This window comes from Melanotaenia boesemani, chromosome 5 (genome assembly GCF_017639745.1).
Source record: "Melanotaenia boesemani isolate fMelBoe1 chromosome 5, fMelBoe1.pri, whole genome shotgun sequence".
In the NCBI taxonomy this organism is placed as follows: Eukaryota; Metazoa; Chordata; class Actinopteri; order Atheriniformes; family Melanotaeniidae; genus Melanotaenia; species Melanotaenia boesemani.
This window is the reverse complement of record NC_055686.1, coordinates 14,166,670-14,185,914: the sequence shown is the minus strand read 5'-3', so window position 1 is coordinate 14,185,914 and position 19,245 is coordinate 14,166,670. Positions and strand designations below refer to the sequence as shown.

Sequence of the window (19,245 nt, the reverse complement as noted above, 5' to 3'; positions counted from 1 at the left end):
ATTTAGCTATCTGAGACTCTGTTTTATGCACCCTCTAAGTGTCAGCTTGCAGCCATATTTGATGGTTTGTTCTGGTTCTGCTGTTAAACATCTGTGAGTCACTGAGTAAAGAAAATCAGTAGATATATAACTGTATTCACCTTCATCCCGGCTTATCAGGACCATCTTCTGGTATTTTTGGTTGCCTGGGTGCACATTCAATACAGTGAAACGCACATACAGACAACATTGCGCCACTTCCACATCTAATGTAAGAGAAATATTTGTTTACAGATATTGAAGCAGGGTGCAGGATAAGCATGCTGAGTGCCTCACCTCTTTTTACAAGCATGCCGGGTAGGAGGACTGATAGTGAAAGCCAAGTGTACCAAAAACTAGCGAATAAATATAGAACACAAAGAGGCACGAGGGACTAGACAGACTTCGAAAGATCTTATATTCTCTTTGTTTCTTTCTATCTATGTCCCAGCTTCCTCCTCCTGGCGCCACTCCTCCTATCCTATCCTTTCAGTTCTTTCCCCCCAACAGCAGACAAAAAGAAACGACGAGAGCATTTGCACACCTGAGTGAATAGAGCTTGCAGGTGCGTGGGCGTAGAGTTGTGGGAATAAAACAGGGTCTCTCTCTTTGTCTATCCTGCTCAAACTGATGCTCCTGAGGTGTTTTTACAGTACTGGTGTTTGTATTGGAAACTTGTGGGCGGCGGGAGTATGCGCATGCACGCACGAGCTCTGTGTGTGTGCATGCATTACTCTAGTTGTGAGCGTTAAACGCTCTTGGCTCTTGGTCTGTGTTTAAAAACAACCTCCAGCTTTCATCTGACGCGACCTTTTACTTGCAGATTGTTCCATCTGATACAAACACTTGGTCTGGCTCGACTTGATGACCTCATCAGGTCTTTACAAAGTCTAACTCCAAACAAACATTTTGAATAAACCAAAACAAAACCCTGCATTGCTATCTGCGGTCACTGCACGGCTGCCATTAACAATAAACAGACCTGTGGCCTGCACAGCAGCCACACAGGACAAAGACATGGTAATGATAGACTCCCTTAGAGGCGACACGGGGGCACACATGTAAACACAAATCCCACACAAGTGGCAAACTAAGAGTCACTGCAAGAAATCAAATGGGAAAAAACTCAAATTTAAAATACAACAGAAATGTGACATTTAAATTAAATTATTTATTTGGAAGAAATACCCTTAAATCTCCTGGAGCCCACACTGGTCATTTTTGGCAGTGCATCCATCTGCGAACTGGATCACACACAATCCTCAAACCCAATTACTCTAAACACACCCGCCCAATCAGCATCATCATCATCAAAATAAACAAACACACTCAGGCACAATCAAAATCAACCATGCAATCATAACAACCCCCCCATCACCACCCACACCCTGCAATAAGGATCAACACACCCACTTGTAAACACACACATGCGGTCTCTCCACTCCCTAACATTCCCTCTGCTTCCTCAACTCACCGATGATGTAGTAGTCGTGCATGCTCTTGAACTCGTGGCCCCAGAGGTTAGGAGAGAACTCCTGGAACTTGATGGTGAAGCGACGCTCTCGCGTGGGTTCGTCACAGGTGAGCACGATGTTGGGCGGTCCCATCACCTCACAGCGGTCTGCTTGTTCCCGTGACGACACGAGGTAAAGTTTGTAGAACTCGTACTCTGGGGTGGACCTAGCAGTGTCCAAAGGGGGGCAGATGAGGTCCAGCCGGTCCCCAATCTGAGGGTAGAGCACATAACCCTTGTCATCCCTGAACCTGGGTGGAAGGAAGCAAGAAAATAGGAAGAAAAAAATTAGTCAGGGGAGTAAGAAAGGCAGGAATCATTGATTAAAGTCTTTATAAACCAGTTTAGAGCCACCTGTCCTTGCTGCTGAACAAGCAACAGATGGGCTTTAGTGCGCTCATTTCTCCTACTTTCTTATTTTCCTCCCTCATGGAAAACAGGTGTCTATACAGAGGAAGAGCTGTGCCGCCAGCAGCACAAATATAATGATCCACACACTGAAAATAACCACCACAAAAACCAACAAAGACTAGTATTTTCTCTTTATAAATAACGTTGAGTTCAGAGGTGTGATAAAAGACAGCAATAAAACATGTATGTAAGCAATCAAATATATGAAAACTTCAAGAGGAAAAGATGCAATGAGGCTTTGTTGAACTCATGCTTTGTTTGTTTGTTTTTGTTAAAATAGGATGGTAGGTTTTTTGTCTAAAAAAATAACTGAAAATGAGCCATTGGCAGCCAAGAATGATAAATTTTTATCATGCAGTCTCTGGGTTTATACAAAGCTGACCTTTCTGTATCTTCATTTAATGGAGTTTATTCTTATGGGTGATTTGAGACAACCAGCAGATGACAAAGTGTCATTTAAATATATTTTCCACAAAACATATCTAACAGTAAAGCTAATGTCAAAGTCCACATGGATGTGAAATGATGCATATGGTTCTATTTAAACTATACATTTCATAACAAATATCAGGAAAGGAAAAGAAGAAGAAACAATTTTGTACTTAAACTGCATGGCCAGCTTTAAATTTTGGCAACACACAGATGAAAACACATGTTTAAAGCATTTACATTTTTTAAATACTTTTCTTTGCAAAGAACATTTCTCTCTGAGCTCTTTTTTTTTTTTTTTTTTCGCAGCATTTATATTTGGAAGTGAGAACTGAGGCATGTCCATGGAGAAAGAAACAGGCAGACAGCTATCTCAGCAGATCGGCAGAACAAAGAGCAAAGCTGCCAATGCCAAACCTCAGGTATGCAAAGTTAATTAATTTGGTAATTAGCTGTCTTGGTTTCACTCTGTCATCTAGTTTGGTATGAAGAACATTTAGTTTGTTTGTTTGGTGCTTTGATGCTAGTCATCTACAGCATCACATGATTTCATTCCATAATTCTTGGCTTTAGTACAGTTTATTATTATTAGCGCAGAATTCTTGTGGGTTTCAGCGAACAGCTTTGATCTTACATGTCATTCACTTTGTTGTCAGGAGCTCTTTCACAAGTACATTTGAATTTAATCTACTGACATGGGGAGCATTTTGCTCAGTGTGACTACAGCTTGCAGAGGTCTTTCCAGAGTTGAAAATGTGAAACATAGGCATCAGGAGGACATAAACTCAGCAAATGACTCAGACACTGTCATCTCCCTCACAGCACATCTGTCATCTCTGGATGATAATAAGGTCAAATGCTTTGAGGTATAAACTTAACTCCTGGGGATTTTTGATTATTTTAATGCACCTTGCTTATATTGTTTGTGAGCAGTGGGAAACAGAAAGTAAGATATACACTACCATTATGATATTATCACATTTTGAAAGGAGAATTACTACTGACTGGAAGACTGGTCTGTTTATAGCAGCAGAGGTTTGAACGTTTTAGTATTTGCGCAGAATCTTAAGTGACACTTTGATGTGGAAGTGGGAGGCAGCAAATGTCTGTGAAGTTAAGGGGCCTGTTTTTTGCTACCTCTACCTCAGATGCTGTTTCTCTTTCCAACAAATTTACACCATTAAGACATGCTTAATTATTCTCACTGTTCTCCTGTCAGACAACCATTTGAGTATTAGGAATAAACAATACTGGAATCAAAGCACACAAGGACAATGAAGGATGTTACATAACAGCACTGTCAAAATAGACTAATCGTGCAAGTGTCGATAAGCAAACACTGACAGTTTCATTTGTTACATTAAAAAAAATCACTTTTCAGCTAGGCCTGTCACAGTTGTTACATGATTTGCTGATCACAATGATTTAAGCTTGCATCAATTAACTTCCGTAACTCCTGGAGCTGTTTCCATTTGCCTGTAAAAAAAAATAATTTGTTTTAGCTTATTATCATATCCTGTTCTATTCATCTCAGAGTGTTTAGCTTGTATATTTGACCAACTGTATTTATTCCAGCATCTGTTGGCAGTTATTGGTTTTTGCTGTAAAACCAACCGAGTGGGCAGTTTTGGTTTGAAGCCAAAATGAAAAGGACAATCCAGTAGCTTGGAGCAGCAGATTTGTCAGGTTTTATGTAAAAATATGATGGTGAAAGTGTAAATACCACAAAATTTAAAAAATATATTTATTTTTTGCATATGCAACAAAAAAGAACTATTTGTGAGATCATTTTAATGACAACTATCAACTAAAATAAAACATCTAGTGTCTAAATCGAAGGTTACTTAAGTTTTTTTTTTTTTTCTTTCATAACCCTTTTGAAATGATAATATTAGGAAGCACTGAAAATAAGACAATTTGATTTTTGGTAATGAAGTTAGCTAGAAAAGGAAGAACTTCTTTTACATCCAGAATGCTTCTCATTAGCACTGACAGGAAAAGTAAACCAGTAATTTAATTCTGCTCTAACAGGTAAAGTGACTTGTTTTTTGTTTTGTTTTTTAACATTGGGGTCAAGTTAGAAGAATTCTACATTTCTTTTAATGAAACTCGATGGTGTCTCTATTAGAAACGCATACAAATGCAAAAGATGAGATAGGTGACTTGTCTCATATTTTTACTATAGCTGAATTTTACTGACAATATGTATTAAAATAGAAATAAACTCTTCAAACCAATTCATATGTTCAAACACAAAATTGTATTTCCTGCTCTATTTTCAGGGAGCTTGCCAAATGAGCAGATTTTGCTGCCCAAAACCACATAAATTAAATTGGGCTTGACAGTTTTTTTTATTTTTTATCCCTCTCTGAGCAGCACTACCTCTCCTCCAGAAGAATTGACTACTGGCCTCAATAAAACTTGACAAGGCTAATTGTCTATGCTAAAAGCCCCTTGAGGCTGTTGTAGCATGAGCATTGAGCTAAATGCTAACATCAGTTAGCTATGCTAATATGCTTATGTTTAGCAGGCATAACACCAACTTTAAAGTTTAGCCTGCTAACATTATTTTATTAAAAATTCTCAGTAAATTATTTCGAACATATTTCAGGCTATGTGAGCTAGCTAAACGTATTTATAAACTTGATCTTTTTGAAGTTGCCTAACAGTCTGAGAACTATCATTGTACTTATTAGCTTCACCCACTTTTGTTTTATTTTATTTAAAGTTAACATATTTGCCCAAAAAGGAGGAGTAGGAGCCACAGCACTATTTAAACTATCAAACAAGGTTCTAACACATCCTACACCACCATGCAGGGAAAGTGGCTTCTAAAATTTGATGATGGATGTGGTGCTCCATGAGAACTTTCTTTTATAACCTAAGCCTAAATTTCCCTTTTCTATAGAGAGCTCCTTGGTCTTCATGGTGTCACTTTCTTGATGGTGCCTCTTAATTAGTGGTGTTACAGCACAGGTGTGTGTATTTATATAATGAGCTCATGTGACACTTAGATTGCACACAGGTGGACTTTATTTAACTTATAATGGGATTTCTGAAGGTAATTAGTAGCACCTGAGCTTATTTAGGGGCTTTATATCAAGGGGAATGAACACATGTACATACATGCTCCTAAAATCAATTTAAATTATAGGTTGTAATGGAAAAAGAGATGGGCAATGTATACCTTTGCAGTGAATACTTTCACAACAAAAGTCTTTGCAAGCCACTGTACATCTACCTCTCAGCTTTGTAAGCTCCTCTTGCTTTAAAATGAGATGTGAGCTTTATCTGTTGGCATGTTTGGCTGACAGCCTACACTGAAGGAAAACTTGAAAATGTAGACTGAATGGCAGAGGAGCTCAGACTGGCTCAGAGGCCTGCTGGGAAGCCACTGTTCCACTTCTCATTACCCAGGTCACTTGGGGTTATCAGGCCATACTTAGACTGGAAAGGCAGGCGCTCAGCTTCACTCAACACTTATAAACACACACATATCTCCCCTTCCTGTTGGCTTCAGACTGGTATTCACACCATTTATAGAGTATTAAATGTAAACATGGTGGTAGTTCCTCAGGCTTCAGCAGTAAAGCCTTCACAGAAAAATCTGTTTCACACACAAGCCCAAACAAATGCCCCCTGATCTAAACACAAAAGGTTTGCCCATGCACATCCACCCACATCCAAAAACACAGATTTAGTTTGCCCCAAACATGAACAACAAAATCAACTGACACATACACTTTTAGGAAAAACAAGCACCTTTTGCTTCCTGCATGACGCATTGTGTGAGGTTTATCTGAGTCACAGCCTAGCTGCAATGCAGAATGGCAGCGCAAACACACACACACACACACACAAAGAAAGAGATATGTTCAGAGGTAAAATGCTACTGGGCAGGTAGTGCTTGTAAATGAAAGGAAGAAGTAAAACGGGAGAGAGCAGGAGGGTGTGGAAAAATATTGAACAGAGTTACGTAGCAACAAAAAGGAAAAAATACTGATAGATATCTTAAAATACACCACACAGGAGGAAGTAAAGACATGTAAGAAAGACAGAGAAAGAATAAAAGAGAGATTTAAGTCAGTGTGACTTCCAGCACATTCCTGAGACGGAGCTGGATTTTCTGATGGGCTCCACCTTCAGTGTTAGGTTTGTTGAGTTAACTCAGGTTAACCTACCTGTCATGTGTGTAACTAAATGATAGCATCTGTATGCACTGTAAACAGAATGGACTGTTGAGACCATGGCCCAATCTAATCAGGATGTACAGGAAGAAAAACAGCACGTATTTACCTCACATTTTCACACTTTCCCTCGTGTGTGACTTTAGTGTCAACAGACCTAGACTGCATTTAAGCATCAAGTGGGGTAATATATCACCATTTATGTGTAGTTTTTTTTCTTTTTTTTAATCGAAAGTCCAGTTAGAAACTGCAGGATAGTTTGTGAGTCTTCTGAACCTGAGAGATGCAGCAATGTTGTAAAACTCACTTTCACTAAGGACGTAAAGACCAGAGGAGGAAGAGTCAGAGAGCAGAGAGGAAAAAGTGAAATGAGGTGAACCTATAAACAGCTTTATAGAGTTCCTCTATGGCCACATCTAAATAAATCATCCCATTCAGAAACAGCCCTGAGCAACATTACATTTTCTCTTTGCTCTTTTCTTTTTAGGCACATTTCACTCTGAGTGTCTGTAGATTTTTTTTTTTTTTAATCCTTTCGCTCCCTCTCATCTCTCTTGCTGTCCACTCTGCCTCGCTCCGTCTCCCCTTCCCTTTTTCTCAGCCGTTAACAATAGAGCCATTCATGTGGCCACACTTTGAAACATGGCGTGGGAGGTTGGAGGAGGCCAGAGGTGACACTGAGGGGGGAGAGCAGAGAGGGAAGGCGGAGGAAGAGGAGATGGAGGGAGGCGGCGGGGGTGAGCTTTCAAACCTTTTCTTCTCTGTGCTCTTTTATGAGGGCAGAAACATCATTTTCTCAACCCGAGTGTCGCCCTACCACGACCCCGAGCTGAGCTGAGAAGACTCAAGTGTCACTCTCTCTAAACCCCCCACCCTGCCTCGACCTCTTACACCTCCTGATCATCATCCTCCATTCCTCACCCACTCTTTCAAATCAGAAACTTCTTCAATTTTGCACGACAAGGAGTTTGTCTCTTATCATTGCCAGTTCCAGTAAGCTTCACTAAATGTGCAACAGTAGTGGTGCATGCATTGCTCTCTACATCTGAATGTTGTCTACCTGCTCTGGGCAGCATATCGGACCGCTTAAGCATTTCCCAGATTCCACAGCGGCAACCCGAGCCATGTCCAGACCAGATCTATGTGTGCAGGTGCAGTGGGGCCGAGGTAAGACAAGGGATGGGGTGTGCGAACATGAGAATTTGACGGGAAGGCGGTTTGTTTGATAGTCAGCTGAATATGAGCCCAAAGTCCGTGAGAGAGTGGGTACAAAGAGAGAGAAAAAGAAGCAGGAGGAAAAAGAGATAGAAGTGATAAAAGTTTCAAACATACACAAAAAGAATGAAATTGGGCACGTGCACAAATGTCTGATGCAAAAAGAACAAGAAAAAAAAATCTATGCTGACTTTATCGGGAACTCATCTTCTAAAGGGGTTTGTTGCTGAGCTAACCACAACCTGGTGTGAGAGGGAAGCCAAGCAGAGACACCAAATGACCGATCTATTAGAGGATAAAAAACGACGGCAGTATTCAGTTCTGTGGCGGGGGGAGATTTATGGCGGGCCCTGCGCATAAAGCTGTCTGCACAAATCTCATGGTATACACAGCGTAATCACACACACACTGGGGCCCTGAGTGACCTTTCCCTCCCCCCTTTTTAATGTACACACGCTGTCAAATGCACGGCAGGGGAGCACGCACTCTAAAGAGCGGCAAACCGATCGGCCATGGGAGGAATACATGCTCTGCAAGACAGGCGTGCACGCACACACACCCGCTGAGCTGCAACACCTGCAGGCCATCTAGTAGCTGTCTAAAGCAAATCCGCTGGGTCTCATTTGCTGGAGTGGTGCTTTCCAAAGAATGCCACAATGAGCAAACACACACACTCTCACAGCGGAAAACGTCCATTTTAAACTTGTCATTTGAGCTCACATGGAATATTTGATGAAACAAATGAGACTTTCAACCAATCCTCCACCAAAATCTGTTTTCTTCCAATGAGCTTTAATGAACGTCCAATCAGACACGCGTTGAAGTCTAGAAAGGTTGACAAATGGCTCCTCCGGTATGAATACAATGATTGAAAAGATTTGGAAAAGTTAAATTATCTCACTCCACTGACGGACGGCTTTAGCCGCTTTAAGAAAAATATTATTTCAAGCCTCGGTGCTGGATTAAATCACTTGCCACGAAGGAGAGGAGACTATCATTTTCCACTCTTCTGCTGGAGCAATCAGTAGCTCTATATGCTCCCCAGCTCAGAAACACCAACAATATTTAATTTGAAACATGTGCTCCAGTGTATATAAAACATGAATTCACCAAACGCTCAATCTGTCTTTTGAAACAGGATTTGTTGGAACAGCACTTCCATCCCGCTGACCCGTCATGCTCTGCACATCTCACCTACATCTTTTCCCTGCCCCTTCATCTGATAGGTTTACAATAAAAGATTCAGGAGCTTTTCAGTTATACTCATGTTGTGCTCTTTCATCTTGACCTTAGCTTTGATCACTTGTATGACTGTGGAAGCTGTCTGAAACCCATTTTGCAAGTTGAACCTGAGGCCTTGCATAAAGAAAAATACTATTATCATCTGCAGGTGCGTGACTGTGTAGGGTCATCCTGTAAAATATTACAGAATTAATACTGTATTCATGTTTCAGATAAAAGGAAAAGGACCTGTAGCTTCTTAAACAGAAGGAAGCAGCAGGAACATTCCTGCACTTTGACACATCATTTGTTATCTTAAACTGTTGCAGGATGCAACAATCAACTGGTAAAATTCAGCTATTTAATTCGGCATCATCTGACATCTTTTAGCTGCAGAGTCGGTGGCTTCTGCTTCCATAAGTGCATAGGCCCGTCAGATGGTTTTAAAATATCCATAATCATTATTACTGTCTTCATTAAAGAACCATATACCCTGGAGAAGAGCTGCAGAAAGTGGTCTTTGACTGTGTGTATAGAGCTGCAGAGAGATGGAGACACATTTGTATGAGATAAAGGGAGACAGAGAAGAGTTAGGAAGGGACAGAGAGGGGCGAGAGAGAGCCATAATGTAAATTGATGAGAGTTTGAGTCTCTCTAGAAGCCATGGCCCAGATACCTCTGAACATTTCTATTATAGATGAAACGCTGGAATGAATGTGAGTTCGACGAGGACTGGAAGTGATAGAATGAAAGTTATTCGTTGACTAGCTGGTGGAGTCAAAAACAAAGCTGAAAAGGAGAGTCAATGTCAGATTTATACTGAGCGGATGAACGCCCATGATCTTACTCCTCATGAGTCGCATAACCCTTAAGCTTCTGTTTTCAAAGTGAATTTTAAGTCCCGTCATCATTTTCTAACTCTTACCAAGCCAGTTTGCTACCTAAATGTGCCCAGTGGAGTTGAAATGAAAGAAAAAATGGCTTCACACAGGCCTCATGAGGAATATGAACCAGTCTCCAAAATAATTTACAGGCAACATGTAAGGAAATACAATGAGGTGAAATGGATGTTAAAGGGAGAAATAGAAAATGGAAGATGATAGATAAGACATAAGAAGCAGTGTGAACAAGTAGACAGGAGCACAAGGTTGATGTAAAGTCAGTGAGCGTTGAAAAGCCCTCAGGAATGTTGCTAGTGAGAAACAACAACGGCTCTAATGGCTTCCATATGGCGAGAGAGAGGAGAAGAGAGGGGCGACAGAAAAAGCGGGGGTGAAAAGAAAAGGTAAAGCCATGCTGATGAGTCTTCCAGCAGGAGGGAGAAGCAGACAGAGACGGGAGGTAGCAGTCAGCAGGAAGGGATGCGCAGCCTTGTTTGAATAGTTAGTTGGCATCATGGGACTTTGAAGGTAACTGTGCCCTTGTCATTGCTCACACACACGCACACACACACACTCATCTTGCTGTCCGGAGGCGGTCCAGCATGCTGCAGCGTCGATGTCACATCCAGTACATATCACACTCCGGATAACCACAGAGACACGGGATGGAGGCACACTGGATGCCTTGGCATTTGAAAAGACCACGTACGCACACACACACAAATGCAGCACACATTGTGTGTGTCTCTCTCATAAACACACACGCACACACGCCCTTCAACTCTCTGCTCATGCTGTGTTCAATACATTCTGTTCAATACAATGCAGCAGATAAGCGTATCACATTAAGTTGAAACTTGTAGCTGTATCATGAAGAGAAACTAGAGATAACTAACCAACTGGAGAGAGAGAGAGAGAGAGAGAGAGAGAGAGCGAGAGAGAGAGAGAGAGAGAGAGAGAGAGACTTCTCCTCTTTGAACAAAGCTGAACAACGCAGCCATATTCAGGTCAAGAGAAACTTTTCTCAAGCAAACATCCTTCTTTCTTTTCTTCCTCATCTCTTTCTCATTTGCATCCTGTTTTTTATGTTGCTACTTCTGCATCTTCATCTCAGAACTTTACTTCACTGCTTCTTCTGACTCCTGCAAACTATAAGTGAGTTCTAGAAAATGCTCTATATTCTGTCTCTTATGTCTCTGCAAGCCCCTTCTTTGCTCTATTTCTTATTCCTCCACTTCTCCATATCTTTCTTCAATTGCATCTTTCTTTTCTTTACAACAAACTACAAGCCAGCTCACTTTTAAATGCTTTTCTTTGGCATTATCGTCCTTAAAAGTGCTAAAGCAATACTAAAGCTCTATAATAAAAACTGCTATATATAACGCATAATCAATACAATGTGATTAGGCTCATTTGCACATTGAGTTAATAAGTGAACATCTTTCTGTCCTAAGAGAACTTATTTAATGTGCAGAATGGATTTCTGATTATTATCTTTCCCATTATTCTTATTTAAAGTGCCCATGAGATCAAATCAGATTTTTTTTTATATCATTTGTAGTATGTGTCATACACCATTATCTGGTCCCATATGGCGAAAACTCATTTTAAAGCTATTACTAATGGCATTTGGGAAAAAATGTTCATGACTCATCCTACACTCGGGGGCGTATATTAACTTTGCCTCCAATGAAATGATTTTTTTCTATTCTTTCAGGAGTAAGCAGTGACTGATAAGGCCACCAGAGCTGACCAGAGAAAATGGTTTGCCAAACTCCTTAGCATTTGTTTTTTTTTGTTTTTTTTAAAGAAACACATAAAAATGTGTGGGCAAATATGATTTCACAAGCTGTTTTGAAGGGAAATTGAACTAACTTCACTATTAAATTAGATAAAATCTCAATTTTGATCTCACCAGATCAAATTAGGACACTACATGTGAAAACATTACATCAAGATAAAAGTTCTCAGCTTCGTAGCAATGATTGTTTTATAGGTTTTGACTTTTTTTTCCCAGGCTAGGAAACTGGACAATTTTTTCAACTCATACAAAAAGACAGATTTCCTCCTTGAATAACAGTATCAGTTACCGCTGGCTGTATTTTACATGTCTGAAAATTAACTTGATGACTTACCAGCAACCATAAAGCCACAGAGACCCTTTTTTTTGTTTGTTTCTAAAAGGAAACCTAACCATCCCTCTGGGTGATCACATGAATGTCAGACTTTTAACATCCTTTTTCATGTTTTCACATCGTCTTCACTCCTAAACCATCTCGAACCACCGTTCCTTTCCTACTCCTATATCTCCTCCCCTCTCACGTGCCCTGTTATTTTTTTTAGCACGTCCTCCAGATGATTTGCAGCAGTCTGCATTGGTCCCATTAAGGTGGTCTAGTGGAGGTGTATGGTGATGGAGCACTGCAGGCCCTGACAGCTTAGTGTGTGTCCACATGTGTCTCTGCGTGTGTGTGCAAATATGTAAGGGTGGAAAAAAGGAATTGAAGACCCACACAGTCCACAAATAGATTCACCTTCATATATGTAGCCTTTTAACAGACCCTAAAGGAGACTCTTGAGATACAGTGCAGACCCCCTACTACTCCCACTGCGGTCTTCAGTGTGTTTAAGTATATAGCTTATGATTACATACATATATACACACACCTATACATCCATGGATAGTGGCAGCTGGTGTTTACGCATGGTGTGAGAAAGGTCTTCCACTCATTCACTCCAACCACCTCACTAATTTAATTAGGTCACCCTGGGCTCTGGAGGAATGACGGTTCTAATGCATGCAGTGCCTTTCATTCTCATTCTCTGCACTTTACTCACACACAGAAAGAGAAACATCTACTATTCGTCCCACTGGGAGTAAAGGAGTGAGGTGAGATGCTGACCTGGCACAGAGTGGGTCACCTACATTTCCAGAGCTCCCTGTGTGTATTTGAGGGCATCCACATGCGTTCATGCATGTAGCCAACTCTCCCGAGGGGCCACACTCCCCATCTGTGACCTCAGAGGACTAGTTGTGTGTGAATGTGTGTGCATGTGAATATGTGTGTGGAGTTTCAACTTTGCTCCACAGAGGCCACAGGGTGCAGGGAGTCTGAAACTTTAGCTAAAGGCGACTCAGCTTAAGCTCAGTCAGGCCACAGTGTCAGGAGTGCAATGTAATCCATAGGGGGCCCCTGGGGGCCACCAAGTATGCAGGACTCCTGGGACATAGCGTTTCTTTCTTTTACAAGGCAAGTCAAAGGGCATGGAAGTAATTTTTGAATGTTTATCTGTGTGGGGACACATTTTGGGTTTTGTTCAGTTTAAAGAATCAGGCTGCGGTTATTCAATAACTTCTATTGTCAGAAAATCTCATGAAAACAAACAAATGGTGAATTTCTCACTGTTTAGCTTTTTCTGTATTTGCCACAGATGTGTAGATTATCTTAAACAGACACTTTTAAAAACATGTGGGCACATCCTCATTGAAAACAAGTTGGTTTATGTCAGGGGAACATTAATAAGGAGCAGATCAATGACATCTGTGTGTTTTTGCTGCATTGCAAAGAAGTCTGAAGCAACACTTAACCCACCGCTGGAAATGGGAGTCTAGCTTCCATTCTGTTTCCCCACGGCTGCTAGAAGCACCACCAGACTCCCAGAATCCTCCTCCAACTCCCGTGGAAAGCATCTTAAAGCGATTTAGGGCTCAAACCCTCTTTTTTTTTTGTTATCTTCCTCTCCACTTATTACCGCCCAAACGTCTGAAGACAGATTTAAGGGCTTAGGGGAAAGCGCTGGAGCGACAGTCCCGGCTCGACCCGGGGCAGAGCCGTGTGGTAAAATCAACAGTTAGCCTGCTGTAAGAGAAGTCAGTCAGGAAAGCTGCATCCAAAAGAGAGGGGTGTGCGGGGTCTAAAAATGCCAAACTTATACACCTAACATGCACACACACACACATACCTGAAAGAGAGACCTTCAGGGTCGTCAAAAATCCTATTCACTCCCGTCAGGAAATTGAAGAGTGTCATGCCAATATTTCATTGCTGATAGCTTAGCCAGAATGTGTGTGTATCAGATTGTGTGTGCATTGCTGTGCGTGGGTGTGTGCTTGAGCACGTCCATGTGCATACCACACCACTTCTATCCCTCTTTATTGTCTAAAGAGAGCCTTTTTCAAAAGTCACCTGGGTATTTTCAAGGGGCCTGTCTAATTCATGCAGGTGAAGTGTTTTAAAGTTCCATTCCCCATTTACCTGCAGGGCCTAAAAAACCCACAACACTCCCCCCTCCTATTCCTCCTCCTCCTCTCCTTTACTTTTATTCCAACTTCTATCCCATTTGTCCTTCACTTCTCTCCTGTCGCTCCACACCTGCCTCCTGCACCTCTTCTCTTTCTTTCCATCTTTTCCCCATCTCTCCTTCACTCCCCACCTCTCTTGCTTTCTTTTTACCTCATCCATAGCTCACCCCCCCCCCCCCTTCTCTTTGCTTCTCATAGTGTTTGAAGCAGAGTGTTTGTCTCTAGGGCTGGATGATTGACAGCTGAGAGAGAGCCAGGCAGCTCTCTGGTGACAGATAAGGACTTTGGCTCTATTACTCACTGGGTCCCATAGACACACACACACACACACACACACACACACACAAACATTCACGCACATATATAAACTCTCACCCATCCTCCCACGTGCACATGGATTCACTTACAAGCGTGCACACTGGCAGAAACACACTGTGGGTCCCATGCTGCTTGTGCAGTTCGGCAGGGAGCAGGCAAACCTATTTGCATTAGGAAGCGGTGTGTAAAATAAATAAAGAATCGGATGAATCGAGGAATAAATAGACAGGAGGCACGGCTGGGGATGAGTGTGACTGATTTGCAGAATGTGTGTGTATATGTGTGTATGTGTGTGCTCTCTTTTTGAACCTCTGGGCTCCCAAGTGAGGAGAGCAGCAGAGCAGCAAGAGAAACACCCTGCACACCCTGTTGAACACACATACAAACACACACAGAGTCAAATATAAATGAAAGGATTCAACAGAGCACAAGTCATTATGGTAATGAAAAATGAAAGGGTCTAAAAATACTTTTGATATTCCATCCTTTGTTTCAGGAAACTCCAGAGAGACCACTGGCTGGTGATGAGCAAGAAAATCATGAGATAAAGAAAAAGAGAGGTGGTTTTGTTTTTTCCTCCTAACTGCTTTTCCATGAACATATCCCTCCGCAGACGCCCAAATCTCTGGTTTGCAACACTCAGCTTGCTTCAAAGAAGAAAAACTGAATTGAGTGCAACTGGTTCAATTTGGGTAGTCGACATGTTTATGTTCTTGGCACGAATAAGAAAAGAAAAAAAGAAGACGCCTTGGTGACTTGTTGATTGACAGTTTAAAGTCAGACGAAGATGAGGAGAAGGAGAAGCAGCTGGCGCGTAAACAGGTGCAACATCAGATACGGAGCGGAAAAACATTAGAAAAGTGGAAAAAATAAGAGAAAAACACGGAGAATTCACTTAAGTAAGTTTGTGTTAAAGTTAGAAAAATAATTTTAGTGTGAGGGAAACTAAGATGAGGCACGAAAAGAAGGAGCTACAGGTGTGAGTGACAGGGGAGGAAAAGGGGAGAAGGAGAAGGGAAAAGCACGAGTAAGGAATAATTAGTCCCACCCCCCGCTGAGGAAGGTGGCAGGTGAAAGGACGATTGGAGGGAAAATGAAAGGGAAAGATGGATGGGTGGTGGGGAGATGAAGGAGGGACCGGTCGAAGGCAAGGACACGGTGACATAGCAGAGGAAAGGGAAAAAGACAGAGAGAGCGAAGGCATGACTAAAGAGATGGCAGGCTCAGTGTGAGAGAAAGACAGAAGAAAGGAGAGGAGGGCAGCCTGGAGCACAGGGGTTTAAAAGTGAGGAGAGAAAAAGGAGAAGGAGAGAAGGAGGAGGTGACAGAGATAGACGCTGAGCATGAAAATGGCCTTTGTCATCCTTTCTCAAGCACAGCACCGGAAGACAAAGGGAGCGTCAGCGCGATCTGCTTTTTCCAGCATCTCTTAGATGACAATAGGCATTTGTCTCCTCATCAGAAAAAGGAGGGAGAAGAAAGTACCGAACACACTGTTCTTCATGTCTGCTCCTTCTCACTCGCTTCTTATCTTTGTCCTCCTTAGTCTTGCTTCTTCTTCCAACCTCCTCCCCATCATTCTTACAAATCTAAAAGCACCTTTTAATTCTGTTCTCTCCCGCAACCCGACGTGAACAGCTCCAAATCTCTGTTAAAAGCAGTGCAGTTGAGAGTGAGTGGGTGCAGGAAAACACCTTCCCCACCCGTCTGCTATATTTGAGGTTGGAGGTTAAGGGTCATGCTTGAGTGCTGATTGTGCATCCAGCCAGACAAAGCAGATTAACACACACACATACAGAGCGGGCAGTGGTATGTCAGCCCCTTGACCTCCCCCCTCCCCCCTCCTCCTGGCTTGTCCCTGGGTTCCCCTATCTCATTGGGTGAGATGGTATCATATGTTGCAATTTGCACCAATGGGAGGTCAATGCCCCAATTGTGTCAGTGGTCAAACTCCATCTTACAACGGGCAGTGATGTCAGCTCAGAGTTAGTATTCAAAGCAAACAGATTAACAAAGAGCATCATTTGGTTTGTTCATTGCATTCTCCCGCTATCATAGATCAGCATGTTTGTCACTTAGTGGATATTTCTGTGTGCTAAACACACCTTTATCTTATTATCCTTATTTAATGTAGCATTGAACCCTTTGCTGGTGCCATTCGTTCTGCACTGATCCATTAAGGCAAAAAGTTTAACTCAGGAAGAATCTGCAGCATGCTAGAAGTAAGAGTGGGAGACATATTTTATTGTAAAATTATGATCCACAATCTGAATTATAATTCAGATCCAAAGCACTTCAACATGAGGCCTTAACTCTGGATGTTTCTCCGATCACCTGTTTCTGTTCACAGCAAGTTATCTGAGCAGGGTTTAAATGAACTTAATCACCCCATTAAGACTGATTACTCTGTGGTGTCATATTTAAATGAAAGATTAAGATTGCTTGGTCATTTAGTGAGAAACTGTGATTATAGCTTTGCCAACCCGAGATCTCTTCAACACCAATATAGTTTCTCAAGCTGCAAGGAATCAAAATTTCTGCAGAAATTAGTTAATCATTAATTGTTGATCATTTTTTCTTTTCCCCTTTGACCTCAAAAGGGATTTTGTTGCTTTTGTGAAGATTTTGATCACATCAAAATCCTCACCGCTAAGGATTTCTAATCCATGAGGGGTTAAAATGTGTTTATGTTTGCTGTTGTTTTTATTATTGTTGTTGTTTCAGAATGATGATGACTGTATGCTCTTAAATAAAAATAAAAAAGCAGAAAAGGAAAATATCTGACTACTTCAGGACTCCGGTCCTAAAGAACCACTGTCCTCCAGGTTTTAGGCCCTGTTCACACTTCAGGTAAAAGTGATCCAAGTTTTTTTTCCATATATGTGACCCATATCTGATCTTTTATTAAAGATTGAACAACACAAATCCAATTTTTTCTTATCTGACCCAGGCAAGGTATCTAATCCAGTAATATATATCCAATCTTTTTCAAAGCGACCTCAGTGTGAACGGTCGTGTCGCATTTCATCTGACTTCCACATCATTGAAGTGAGACAAACATTACAATTCCATACTGAAAGAGACAAAATCCAGGAAGATCTAATGCAAACAATGGACGGAACTTTCCGGCTCTGAATGCAGAACAACTTCTAAACTGATACACACACGTTAACAAGTGTAGCATCAATATTTACTTCTATAAACACAGCGCGCCGTCTGTGACGTCACGTTTTCCTCTGTGCATGCAGGTCACTTCAGGGCCATGTACAGTTCACACTTAGGTGTGATGTTTAAATGATATTGTGAACAAGCGCACACACACACACAACAAGGGATTTCTCCAAAAATCAGATTTGAGACTTAAGACCTGCAGTGTCAACGTAATCTTAGATTATGCCTTGCTTCAACACCTGACTCAAATTAACGGATCATTGTACAGAACTTGACATCTGGTTGATGGATCCATTTAATTTGAATAAGGTGTGTTGGAGCAGGGAAGCATCTAAAGCCTGCAGGATGGTGGCCCACGAGGGCCAGAGTTGAAGAGACCTGCACCAATGTCAAAGCAGTGAAATGAAATTCAACTTGAGGTGGCTGATTTTCTAATGCACCAGAATCAAGAAAACTGACTTGATTTAGGCAAAAGAATAAAACTTTTTAAAGTTTATCGAACTTGCAGCACTTTACAATCAACTTACTACAGATAGAAAAAGATTTGAGAGCATAAAAAAAGAAAGCAAGAAAATACCCAAGAAAAGAATGTAAAACAACAACAGATCTGTTTTGATTCCTTCATTCCACAGTTGATCTGTGTGTGAGGTCCTCCTTCTGATCTGGCATCAGTGGGCAGCTCTGCTAGCGTGTTTAGAAGTGCTAAATGCCCCCTGACCTGCTGCAGTCTGTTATTAGACCCTCCGACTGCCAGGCCTGCTAACTCGCACTGGCATCAATGCCCACGCCTGGCAACAGTCACAAATCGGTCCACAAACACACACGTGCAAACACTTACAGACAAACATGTTTCACACTGACACACATTACCCGTCGGGCACTCAGCAGAGGGTAAATAGCCAGTGATCCTCCTCTGCTTTTCGCCTTATCAGTGAGTCGCGTTCCGCCTTAGCCATGCATACTGTACAGTCATTAATCATGATTCTCATTAATTATCTATGCACCCGGCTGGCTAATTAACACATCAGCTCAAGCAGAACTAATGCTGCATGCAAGTTCACCTCCCACTCACACCCAACATTCCCCTTCCCACATACACACACACCCTACAAACCAACTCCAACCCCTGCCTCTATCAAACTTTAGTTACCGTCAGCTGCAAGGAAGAATCCAACTCATGAGAAAAACGATTAATCTGACAAAAAAGTTCAGGAAAAGGCAAGGGGCATCGAGACAGACCGCAAGCTGCAGACTGCAGGAGAATTCAGCTCTCTATTCGCTGTGCATGGTTAGTATTTTCTGTTGTAATTTACATCTTTGCTGAAGCTACATTTGCTCCTGTTGTCATGTCATTTTAGTGTTTTGCTCCAGTTTATTTCCCAGAATTTCTTTCGACAAGCCCTTAGTGAATGGACACAAACTGTATTTGTCACTACACACAGGAAGGGATAGCAGTCCGCTAGCTTATAACCCTGATGCATGCTTAATGAAAATCCCATAGTGTCTTCAAACAGACGCAACTTATTTTACATGATTGGTATTTTGCTTTATAAATGACTGTGTTAGTGAGCAATGTTC

General features: G+C 41.6%; 1 protein-coding gene across 1 annotated transcript in view; it reads right to left on the bottom strand.

The window, feature by feature from the left end:
* The window catches only part of efnb3b (ephrin-B3b), a 79,845-nt gene that overhangs the window by 40,776 nt on the left and 19,824 nt on the right, over positions 1–19,245 (bottom strand). Inside the window, exon 2 of the mRNA XM_041985404.1 lies at positions 1,493–1,782. Within this exon, the coding sequence (XP_041841338.1) occupies positions 1,493–1,782 (290 nt within the window). The remainder of the gene's footprint in view (positions 1–1,492; positions 1,783–19,245) is intronic.